The 11,856-nt window shown below is 35.3% G+C and overlaps 3 protein-coding genes across 3 annotated transcripts; 1 reads left to right on the top strand and 2 right to left on the bottom strand.

Moving 5' to 3' along the window:
- LOC131594501 (uncharacterized) lies at nucleotides 1-1,125 on the bottom strand. Its single transcript, XM_058866652.1, has 3 exons — nucleotides 759-1,125; nucleotides 549-601; nucleotides 1-431 (listed from the first exon to the last, which is right to left on the bottom strand). The coding sequence occupies exons 1-3, from the start codon at nucleotides 1,021-1,023 to the stop codon at nucleotides 264-266; spliced, it is 486 nt and encodes a 161-aa protein (XP_058722635.1). The 5' UTR covers nucleotides 1,024-1,125; the 3' UTR covers nucleotides 1-263.
- A 1,321-nt stretch (nucleotides 1,126-2,446) lies between these two features.
- On the bottom strand, nucleotides 2,447-5,959 carry LOC131598826 (replication factor C subunit 3). Its single transcript, XM_058871390.1, has 11 exons — nucleotides 5,825-5,959; nucleotides 5,628-5,738; nucleotides 4,496-4,528; nucleotides 4,175-4,343; nucleotides 3,859-4,040; nucleotides 3,641-3,777; nucleotides 3,443-3,541; nucleotides 3,198-3,267; nucleotides 3,036-3,110; nucleotides 2,876-2,921; nucleotides 2,447-2,708 (listed from the first exon to the last, which is right to left on the bottom strand). The coding sequence occupies exons 1-11, from the start codon at nucleotides 5,906-5,908 to the stop codon at nucleotides 2,650-2,652; spliced, it is 1,065 nt and encodes a 354-aa protein (XP_058727373.1). The 5' UTR covers nucleotides 5,909-5,959; the 3' UTR covers nucleotides 2,447-2,649.
- A 2,768-nt stretch (nucleotides 5,960-8,727) lies between these two features.
- LOC131596783 (uncharacterized) lies at nucleotides 8,728-11,370 on the top strand. Its single transcript, XM_058869524.1, has 5 exons — nucleotides 8,728-8,850; nucleotides 10,127-10,393; nucleotides 10,476-10,545; nucleotides 10,631-11,085; nucleotides 11,266-11,370. The coding sequence occupies exons 1-5, from the start codon at nucleotides 8,728-8,730 to the stop codon at nucleotides 11,368-11,370; spliced, it is 1,020 nt and encodes a 339-aa protein (XP_058725507.1).
- The last annotated feature ends 486 nt before the right edge of the window (nucleotides 11,371-11,856 follow it).

Below are 11,856 nucleotides of genomic sequence, written 5' to 3'. Positions count from 1 at the left end.
GTCCATAACAAAAGCAAAAGTCTATAAAATTAAGCCATTTATTCAATTCATAAATACAAGTTACATAAAAATGAAAAAAGCGTTATATAAATGACTGAAGGTTTTTATTGTATTATTTTGTTTACAAGCAAATCAATAGTGTAGTAAGAAGACATGATTCTACGATTGAGTTACAGTCCATAACAAAAGCAAGAGCCTATAAAATTAAGCCATTTAATCAATTCATTCATACAAGTTACATAAAAATAAAAATAAAAGCATTATTATATAAATGACTGAACAAACAATATCAATGCTGGAAGATTATCAAGAAACACAGTAAAAATTGCACCAAGAACAAAAATCAAAATAAAAGCAAATATTATTTTAACAATATATACAGAGCCTATTTGGTTAGGTTCTTTGTTTTCACCACCTGGGACATTTGAAACCTGAAGAAAATGAAAGTCAGCAAATAAAGGTTTAGTTAATTATTCCTAAGTTAAATCTATGTATAAAAAAATCTACAAAATTATATGATTTATACTTTAATCTGAAAGTAAACTTACATGTCTTGGTGTTTGCTTTGCCATTCCTTGAATAGGTCCTTTCCTCTGTTCTTCTGCAAACAATAAATGGAGAAATTCTCAATTATTAATACCTCTTATTTATTCATATTATTCTTAATATTGTATTTTTTTATGCTTTTTCTCATGTAAAAGTAATTTAAAAAATGAAAAAGAATATTGCTGGAAAAATTGAATGAGGCAGAAAATTACCAGAAGAAAGAACGGTTTGAAGCTTCCAATGTTGACCAAAATTGGAAAGAATTGCGTTTGGTCCAAAAGCGATAGCTTCTTCTTCTTCGCCATCTTTTACAGCTTCTATGTGCGTTACCAATGGAACTCTTCCTTTCAGTTTCCGATTTATCAGCGCCACCGCGAATCCTGCATCGGTGCCCGGAGCGAACCGTAGGATCTTGCCGGAGGTTATACAGTTAACCTCTAGGTACTGTGGTGGCGGTGGTGAATCTTCTTCAGTCATCGGGATTCAACTCTGATTGGCTGTAGTTTGCGTGCAGAAAGAGAAAGAGAAAATTTTGTCTTGTTTTCAAAGTCCAAAGGTTTGGGATCCTCAAATAATTTTGTTTCTCGTTTTTTTTATTTATAAATCTTTTATAATTTACACTTATAATCAAAGCATTTTTTACACCATTTATTTGACAAAACTACTATACTTAATAATGAAAAAATATCTGATAAAAAGAAAGATATTGAAATAACAAATTTATCAGAATGTGTGTTAGTTTTATATATTTATCTCTTTAATTATTAATATTGTAAGAGAGCAAATATACTCATATTTTTAATAATAATTTAAGTATGCACATGTAAAAAATTCATGTGTCAAATTGTGTAAATCATTTTACTATTAAAAGGCTTTTTTTTTTTTTTTTTTTAGTTTTAAAATTAATTACTAGGTGGTATTGATATGAATAGTTTAAAGTTTTTTTATTAAGTAACCTAATGATAAAACTCTACCGTTCGTTCTAATATATAATGTTTAAGTATAATTATCAACTGAATTTTTAGTTGGATATGATATGAATAGTTTAAAGTTTTATATTGTCATAATCAAAATTATTCTAGATTTGATTATAACTTTCGTCTTTCTATTTTATTTTATTTTTTTGATTTTGGTCTCCCATTTTTAAAATTACGATCTTGATCTTCTTTTGAGTTTTCTGTTAAAAAATGAACAAAAATAGAGACGTATTTTACAGAGAAAAAAAACAAAAATAAGAGGATGAAAATTACACAGAAAACTTAAGAAAAAAACTAAAATAATAATTTTTAAAATAAAATGATCAAAATAAAAATAAAAAAAAAGGCAAAATAGAGAGACCAAAGTTACAATTAAACCATTATTCTAATCATTTTAAGTAGGAAACTAGAAACATGAATTCTTATAACATGGTTTAAGTTATGCAGGATGATTTGACTCATCCACTAAAATGCTCTAAAGACTCAAATATTTAAAGGCATATTTATCTCAAATATTCAATATTAATCATTAACCATTTTTTACTTTTTCTATCAAACTTTTTCAAATCCTGAGTAAGGCTTGAACTTTGATCAATGTAATGATAAAGTGAACACATTTACTTAATTATCTTTTGAAGCAACTTTTCCAACTATAACTTTCTTAGAGTTAACGGCATATATCTAATAAAATGTAACTAAATGTTAACTTGGTTTGTCTTTTTACGATACATTTGGTAATTTGGGAAACAAATTGCATTTTGGTTATCACAATGCACCTTTACACTTCTTGAGTAATTCTAACTCTCATATCAAATTTGACCCTGTGTTGTTTTCCTGGTACAAAATTATCAGATAATTTTAATCTATTCAATTTATTTATTTTTTCTCTCTAAATGTTAGTATTAAAAGAAAACACATATTTGCACTCGAAGAACCAAACATAATTTGAAGTGCCCAGAATTTAATGAAGCATACCACCTCTACATACCAAAACATCATAATCATATCATGATAATTATAGTATGCATCCAAGATGAGGAAACCTTAATTAGAGATTAGAGAATAAAAGAAATATCCAGTAATTAATTCAGATAAAATACAGCATACAAAATAAAATCATTATCCTTCAGCCAAATGTTGCGATCAGGAAGGACTTATAGACGCTCATGAACTTCGCCACAAAAGCTGAAAATGAAAAGAGAAAAAATAGTTCAGCATGCAGTTAGATATCTCAATCTATAATCTATAACCACTTTGGAGTAGTGTCTGTGTCTTATGCATGTTGCATGTGTTCCAACACGCAAAAACATCATTAAACAAACATCTTAGGCGACACATTAAAGTCAAAGTACCTTCGATGTGAAAAATGGCCTTCTGTCCAAGGCGCATCCTATGTTCCTGATTCGACGAGGAGCAGAACAAAAAAGAATCAGCAACTCCACAATGAGTAGATAAAATCTTTAACTTAGATTATTTGATTTCAAGAAAACGAGGGATGTATAATTCACTTACGTAATATGCTGCCCAATGGCAGACTTCATGCTTAAGTTCCGCATCCAGTTTTCTCAATAGCTCATAAAGTAGCCTCTGAACCAACAAAAATATCCTCAAAGTTAAGTACGGAAAAAGACGAGAAAAAAACTTACCTAGGACATTGTAAAGCAAGAAATTTACCTTCAAAATGATTTCGGGAGGGATACAATTGATTAGAAGCTCATACAGTTTCCCTCGAACTTGAAACAACCTAATAGCATATGACACGTGTGATGAAAAATGCATTGAATGTATGCAACTGAAGCAAGAAGATAGTTTACAAAGTAATCGGGTTGGCAGTTCATAAAACCGATCAACGTCGTCAAGGTTCAACATCAGATTTTGTTTATCATGAAAAATCGGAAAATTGTATGCAAAGTGCAAACCTTTTTGGGCTCTGTTCCTTCATTATGTCGGATGCGATTTCTGAAATGTATTCCTCCCAGTCCATTGGGGAAATTGTTTGTTTATCGGTGAAAGGATACCTTCAAGTAACACATTGAGGAAATTATTGAACATCAAATTTTTTTTTTATAATCTATAATAACAAATGAACCCTAAATGGGGAGGCTTGTGGAGCTTACTGTTGGACGCGGCAAGTCTCAAATGATAGTATGGCCCTCCTTAAATTTCGATTTGATTTCTCTGCTATGCGAGCAGCAAAACTAGAAGGAAGTTGCAGCCCTTCTTTCTTCCCAATGAATTGTAAAACTTCAACAATCTGCAACAGATCTCCAAAGATTTAGTAAAAGTGAACATTCAGCGTAACAACTTTGGACATTCAATGTTAAAATTTACTAACCTGTTCTTCACTTGGTGCATTTACTCGCACATTAAGACAACGGGAGCGGATGGCTTCTGTGACTCTAGAAGAACTATTGCAACACAAAATCAATCTGCAATAAGCGCTATATTTCTCCATCGTTCTGCGGAGAGAATGTTGGGCTTCTCTGGAGAGTTTGTCCACGTCATTTAGGACAAGCACTGACAGAGAATAAAATCAAACATGAGCTTATTTGACAAAGTCATAAAATGCGGAGACCGAAACAAAAATCCAGTACATAATCAACAAGAGAATGTTCACACAACACAGATAAGATCGAAAGACAGACAGTTACCTTTAAATCCTTTCTTCCCTTTCGTATCAATGGGTCTATTTTTAGCCATTTCTTTGATTATTTCTTGAACAATGTATCTGTCCTGAAAGCCTGCGTCGCTTGGAGTCATTTCAATATGATTGGCACTTGATAATGTTGTCAGCTCTAAATCAATAGATCTACTCCCAGCCTGAAACCAATTCCATATCACTTAAAGATAAAAACAAATAGTCAAATTAAAAGCAACGATTCAATTTAACTATTAATCAGCCATGTATTCCTCCTAATCACAACAAAAACACAAAAACAAAGGGGTACAGTTAGAGAAAGAATGAAGCTTACATCCACTTTCCATGCTCTATTTTCCACCTTCACCTGAAACACAACAGAGAACAACGATTTAAAAAGGAAACAAATTTACAGCACTAATAAGTAAACAACACTAACTCAACCATGGACATGATATCTATAAACACAAAATCAAATACTAAAGCTACATCATAACAGCAACTGACAAAGATAACAAAACACTTGCTAAAATTGTTCTAATTTTATCTAAAATCCTTTATTAGTAAGGGAACAGGTAAGGCGCTTACACAGTGATTGCATTCCCTCTTGGAATAAACAAAAAACTAATTAGTACATTCCTTCAAAATCAACATTCACTCTAAAATTTCTTGTCTAAAATCCCAACTATCTAGAAATCACATTAGACCCTCACTGTCTGGAAATGTCAACGCTCTCATAACACATTTGTTCACTTCACTCACAACTCACAAGCAAGTTATTAATAAAATGTTTGCTATTCGAGTCCATGTTTTCGAAATCTCCACAATTGAGGTTAAGATCACGTCAGCCACATCGGCATCTATGTGACCGTGATTAAGGCCCTCATCATCCGCATTGATATCTCTGCATCTATAACTAAGGTCATCAACCTAATTTGACAGTGATTCTCTATACTACAACAACAACAACCAAGTCTTATCCCACTAAGTGGGGTCGGCTACATGAATCAAATTTCGCCAGAATTTTCTATTCAAGACCATATTTCTATCCAAATCATTAATTTCGAGATATTTCTTCATAACTTCTGTTATAGTTTTTCTAGGTCTTCATCTTCCTCTAGTCTCTCAACTTCTATCTATATAATCTACTCTTTTTACCACAGAATCTACATGTCTTCTCTCTACATGCCCAAACCACCTAAGTCTATTTTCTACCATCTTCTCTACGTGCTACCCCAACACTCAAATATATGATATCAAAAAAATCACGACACAACTGCAACCATTACCATTACCGCAATTGCAAATTAAAATCACATTAACAAGGACCCAGTTTTTCATTAAAAATAAACATGCTTTAAGGTAGCCAAGCTCCTTAAAACTTGAAGCAATACCTAAACCATTAAGCAATGTGTGTTTTTTTCCCCTAATTCAAACAAACACATAAAGAGTAGAAAAAAAAAGACCTTTTCAGCACCGGGTCCAAACATTTGGCGGAGAAGAGCCATGATTAGGGTTTTCTTGCCAGAACCTGATGGACCATAGAACAGCAAATGAGGACAATCATGTTCTGAAACCTGCAATGGAAAACACATAAAAACCCTAAGAAAAATGACAAGAATAATGCTTAAGAGAATTAAGGAGATTGATTGTGTATTGTTACCAATTTCTTGAGATTTTGAGCGGTATCGCTGTGAACCATAACATGGTCTAGGGTTTTGGGACGATACTTGTCTACCCACAACATTTTCTTCACTCTCACTGCTTCCAAACTGTGCTGGCGGGAAACTACTTACAGCCTTTTATATACGCTCTGAGGTTATTTTTATTTTTATTTTATTTATTCTAATAAAATATGTATCTTATATTAGTCTACTCGAACTCGTATGAGTTCAGATTGATCCAATAAGAATTGATCAGTTTAAAAATCGATCCGATAGGAACTAATTTAGTTTAAAATGTGATTTTGACAATGAATCATTTGAAGCAACTTTGACTTCCTTGAAGGAGAATGTCTCTTGAAAAATACGCTAGTCTGTTTACTAAACATACAATGAGAACACTTCTCCAAATTTGCATTCTTTAATTCTGGAATAACATCTTTTTTGGCCAAAACATTCAGCCCCTTTTCACTAATATGACTAAGTCTTCAGCAACCAAAGATTTTGTCCAATACAGTTTAGAAAGCTTTTCCTCTCTAGCCACAACCAAGTTACCTTTGGCGAGTTTCCACTTTCCAGAACCAAAGTGATTTTCATAACCACAATTTTCAAGCATATGCACAGAGATCTAATTTAAGCGGACATCTGGAGCATGTTTGACACCTCTAAGCAACAATTGCATTCTCATGTTAGTGTACAACCAAACATTAAGATAATTAGTGTTGGTGATGTGAAGAAATCCAAAGTCATCAAAAGTATTAAGATATGAAGGAGCATGTTTAACACCGCATTTTTACCCATCTTCAACACTCCAAAGTTACCAAAAGTATTAAGATATGAAGAAATGCTTCCTTGGTATCTATCAACTATCCACATGCTCTCGTCTGATACAAGATTAACAAACTCATGATCACGAAGAATAACAAGATCATCACTAGTAGCAGCTGTAACGCGATCATCATCGTGATCTTCATGATCTCTTTGTTAAACTTACCTTTCTTGCCTTTGTTATCCCTTTTCCACGGATAATAATACTTTTGTACGTGTTCTATTTTGTGATAACAATGATACTCCAGATTCTTGTATTGTGGCTTGGACTTGCTTCTGCTATACTCTCTACCACCCTTTGGTTTCTTTTTCTGACTTTCCCCTATTTTCAGTGACATGTACCTCGGATTGAGACGAAGAACCTCGTGTCTTCCTTCTCATCTCATCATTAAGAATACCACCCATTATCGTTTTCAAAGAAACAACGGATCTAGGAGCAGAACTTGTGATAGAAACCTGAAATGTCTCCCAAGACTCCGGTAAAGATAACAATAGAAATAGTCCCAAAAGTTCATCATCAAATTTAATACCCATTCTTGATATCTGATCAAGGACCCATTGAAAATTACTCAAATGATCTGAAATAGAAGTCCCCTCCTTATACTTCAAACTTACGAAGCTATTAAACAAGAGCAATTGATTATTCCTTGATTTAGAGGCATACAAGGACTCTATCTTCTCTGTTTACGGTGATTTCCGGTAAACAACCGCTAGTCTTCCAAATTATAATAAATATGATTTGGTTACTCGCAGGATCGACTAGATTGATCCTAGGACATAGTCAAAAAGATTGTTATTTATGATGATTCGAACCATGTTTATGATTTGCCTTGAAAATAAGAATTACTCAATCGAAACAATAAAGGTTAGCAATCACTTGGTTATACACGTAAATATAACTTCAGCGAAAGGTAAGTCAAGATAAAACATAAGATAAAAACTGTAAAAGTGCAAGAATCTTAAAGTGCAGAAATGTTAAATACTTCAAAGATAAATAACATGAAAATAAAGAGTGCAGGAATGTAAATGGCAGGAAGTAAACGAAATGCAATAATATCGAAAGATACTTGAAAATAAAGGAAAATACACATGTATTAAAATGGTGGTGGTGTCATACGTACATTTCTCAGCGAACTCTTTCTCTTAACACTTGATACTTGAGTAATATGTGAGTGATTTGTACAAAATGAACACACTGAATCCTAACATTAGAACCCTTATTTATACTAGTTTCGACCTTAACGGTCCTACGCTAATCTAATGCCACGTTTCTTATGAGAATCCCTGGAAAGCCATCTGTCTCTGGACAGTTATGCAAACTTCTTCGAATTTCAAATCTTCCCGCCTGAATCCTCCTTCGACGCGTGGCAATATAACTTAACATTAAAATACCACGAAAACACGCTAAGCATCAGTACTTAACATATCTCGTAAAATTTGTCTAAGTCTCGAAGATATACACTCCTACTAGTTTCAGCATTCACTATCTTCGTTATGACTTAAAATTCTTCATCCTCGAAACATGGCCATCAGGAGCCATTTTATCTTCAAAGACGGTTATCAGCAACCATCCTCCTTCGAGTCTTCACCCTTCGAAGGATCATATTTGCAAAACGAAATCTTCAGCTAACAAATTGCCCCCAATAAATGCCTGTTTCGAAAAACAAGAGAAATAGGCGTTTCTTGTCGTCATAAGATTTCGTTTTTACTCTTTTTTGAGAGTTCCAAGACTGTTGACTGACGTCATAATCATTGATGACCCTGTTTCCAAAACGTCTTGTCATTTTCATAGATGTCTTCTCATAACTTACATTCCCACATTCTGACCTTACTTCTTGATCATTACTCCTATATACTAGGAGTAAAGCTAATAACTATTCGACCGCCGTTGGATGAAATCAACGCCTGCCGCGTGTCTCTTGGCTTTTACCCAAAAGATTTGAAAGGGTTTCCGTTAAACCTTTAAATACCGAAACTTTAACCTTCACATAACTTTCACCTCTTATTTCCTTATTTCTCCACAGAAAAGAACACTCCTGATTATATTCAAACCCATTCCAAAAAATCAAACTAACTCATGGCGTCTTCCTCAAATATTCTTCAACCAGCTCTGAAACTTCAACAATCTACACAGATGGGGGATCAAGAGTACATACCAAACCCAAATTCTGCGGAAGTGCGCGTCATTTACGCTTCTCAGGTAATCATTCCTTTTGAACTTTCTGGGAAAACTCATGCTTTCATGGGTCCTTTACCAGGAGAAACTAACCCTTATCTGAATAAATTCTTTCCTGCTTATTATAAAACTAGGCTGTTAGTTAGTAAGAACAAAATAGATGAAGATGGCCGTCCTATTTCAGCAAAGCCTGATGATACGGAAAACACTTCGACCGAAAACCCTTCAGCCCTAGAGAAAATTAGGTTAGACTATGTAACCAATTTTGTGAAAGTTTTTAGGTCAATTCCCTTAGCAAAAGACCCTGAACTATATTATGCCTGGTTGACAAGAGTAGAGAAACACAAGGCTGCTTTCTGGAAAGAACTGGGCATTTATGATTTAATCCAACTGTCCAAGACTGGTTTAAAATACAACCAAACCATGTTAGTTGTGTCAGTTTATTTCTGGGATGCTTCCCACAACACTTTCCATCTTCCATGTGGAATGATCACCCCCACGCTTTTCGACATAGCTGCCATTACGGGGCTTCGACCAACCGGAGAACCCTTCGACCCCAACGTCATGGACACTGATACTATTAACTTCAATGAAGCAACTGTTACTTATACTGCATTCATTCAACAGTATCATGACGAAAATAATGAGGTAGTCTCAGACGAAGAGCACATTGCTTTCTTAGCCTTATGGCTTTCGAGGTGCGTCTTCTGTTCTAGGTCCATACAAGTGGCAAAAAGATATCTCTGTATGGCTAATCAACTCCATGCTGGAACAAAACTAAACCTGAGCCAGTTAATTCTAGGGTTTCTCTACGAGAACCAAGGTGAAGCAACAGACTTTGTAAAGAATTACAAAACAGGTTCTTTGCTTTTCGCTGGCCCCTTCTGGCTGCTACAACTGTGGCTCAATGCTACTTTCGAGGCTCAACTCCCATTTCGAGGTGTTGTGAACGAAGAAGATCCAGATATTAAAAATCGAACTGTAGAAGGAACCAGGTTGGCTTCGCTAACCCCAAAAGAAGAAACTGGTAAACTTCGCGAGCACTTTCTAGCATATGTCATGATGTTTGCTCGGTGTCATCAATTCAGCCCTTCGATGGCTCCGTTCATAAACAGGACAGTGGGTCCCGAATGGTTCACTCGAAAGTTTCCACCAACATCTCAAGATCATGAGACTGAATCTATGACTATTTAGGGAGCTTTCCTTACCCCAAGGTTATTTTATCACCGTCTTCGCCCCTCCAAAAGCCAATACGTTCTCCTCTGCTACCAACCAAATCTCACCCAATTTATATTTTCAGAGTTCGAAACCTCCACCACATTCGAAGCGAAAAACCTCTCCAGTAGTTGTCTCAGATGATGATGACAAATCTCCACCTCGAACCAGACAAGCCCAAAAGAAAAGGCAGAAGGTCGCTACTCCTTCAAGAAAAGAAAAGGGATCTGGGTCTTCGAAACTTACTTCTCCGGGTGACAAGGTATCTTCTGAAGAATCACCTTTGAAAGGTGCTAGTAACGCTTTCGTTGTCGAGAGCCACAATTCGAGCCCAGATAACATCCTAACTAAGGTATTTGGATTTCCCAACCTAATCATCTTTATAAATTTTTAACTTAAAATAATTAAGTTAACATTTTACCTTATGATTGTAGGATGATGTTGGCACAGCCACTTCTGACCTCAAATCCTTCACTCTTAATATTGATCTTGATAACCTCCAAGGTAGATGCATATTCTTTTTTTTTTTACAGCGAAGAGATTTCTTGCAAATTTCCTTACCATAACATGTTCTAATTATTTCATGCAGGTAAATCTCATGTGCTTTCACCAGTGATCGAAGACGCTCAGCCTCTTGCGACTATCATTCCTAGTACAGCAGTCGAAGGGAGCCATTCAACTGATGATTCTCCACCTACCCATAAGAGCGGAAAAACAGACCAACAATGTTCAGGTAGCAACAATGCAGCTGGTCATCCATCTGGTAGTGAGGACACTTTATCTGAACAAGATGTCATGGAAGAAACCTCCAAGCTAGCCACAGTAGTTCCCCACGAAACCACAACTTTTGGGACCATAGTTTCTCCTGAAACTACTTCGACTCCTACCCCAGCAAAGCCTACTCCTTCAGAATTGAAGCAGCTTAAACAAACTGATCCTTTCAGCTTCCTTAAGGCTATGATGGATATTGATAATATTTCGCCTTCTGAGCTCGAAACTTCTCCAGCTGTACAGCCGGAATCTGGTAATAAAGAGGATACCTCCGTCCTTCTTCATCAGATAAAGGAAAAGTTCTTCGAAACCAACCTCGTCGAAATTCTTAGCAAGGATCCTATCAAAAGTCATAGCTTGAATCAACTTCTGAAAAAGGTGGATCTTCTTTTGGTTTCGAAAGAAGTCTCAGAGGTGATTGTTTTGCTGGGTTCCCTGATCAAACAACTCCAGGCCAATATTCTTCGAAAACAAAATGTCGACGAACATCTGACTGCGAAAATGGCCTCTCATAATTCTTCGTGGAAATCTGCTATTGATGCAACCAAACATGGGTGAAGCCCTTAAGCTTAAATATTCGAAGAACCAGGAAGCATATGACGAATGTGAGAAGAGCATCAACTCCTGGAAGCAAAAAATGCTCAAAGAGAAGATAAAGGAGGCTAAAACTCGTCAGGAAACTATTCAAAAGGCCAACCAACAAGATCTGCTCGACGTAGCACAATTAGGGATCCAACACTTCAAAACTGCCCAGAAGTTAGTGCCAGAAATTGAAGAATTGAAGAAACAACGGGCGTTGCTTGAACTTCGTATGTCTTCATGGGAAGCTCAGTATTCGAAGATCAAAGATAGTCTCCCTAAAGATTTTAATTAGTTACCTCAAACTTTGTACTTCGTTATCATGCTGTACTTTTGCTTTGTAATCAAACTCTTCGCAGAATATATATGTATGCTTAACTTTTATCTTCCACTTTGTCCATATTTTTGCAATCCTCGCAAGCAGTATTTTTAGCAAATCTTCCAGATTTCGCCAAAATCTATTTT

This window comes from Vicia villosa, linkage group LG4 (assembly GCF_029867415.1).
Source record: "Vicia villosa cultivar HV-30 ecotype Madison, WI linkage group LG4, Vvil1.0, whole genome shotgun sequence".
Classification (NCBI taxonomy): domain Eukaryota; kingdom Viridiplantae; phylum Streptophyta; class Magnoliopsida; order Fabales; family Fabaceae; genus Vicia; species Vicia villosa.
Note: the sequence above shows the minus strand (reverse complement) of the source record. Positions and strands in the feature narration are given on the sequence as shown.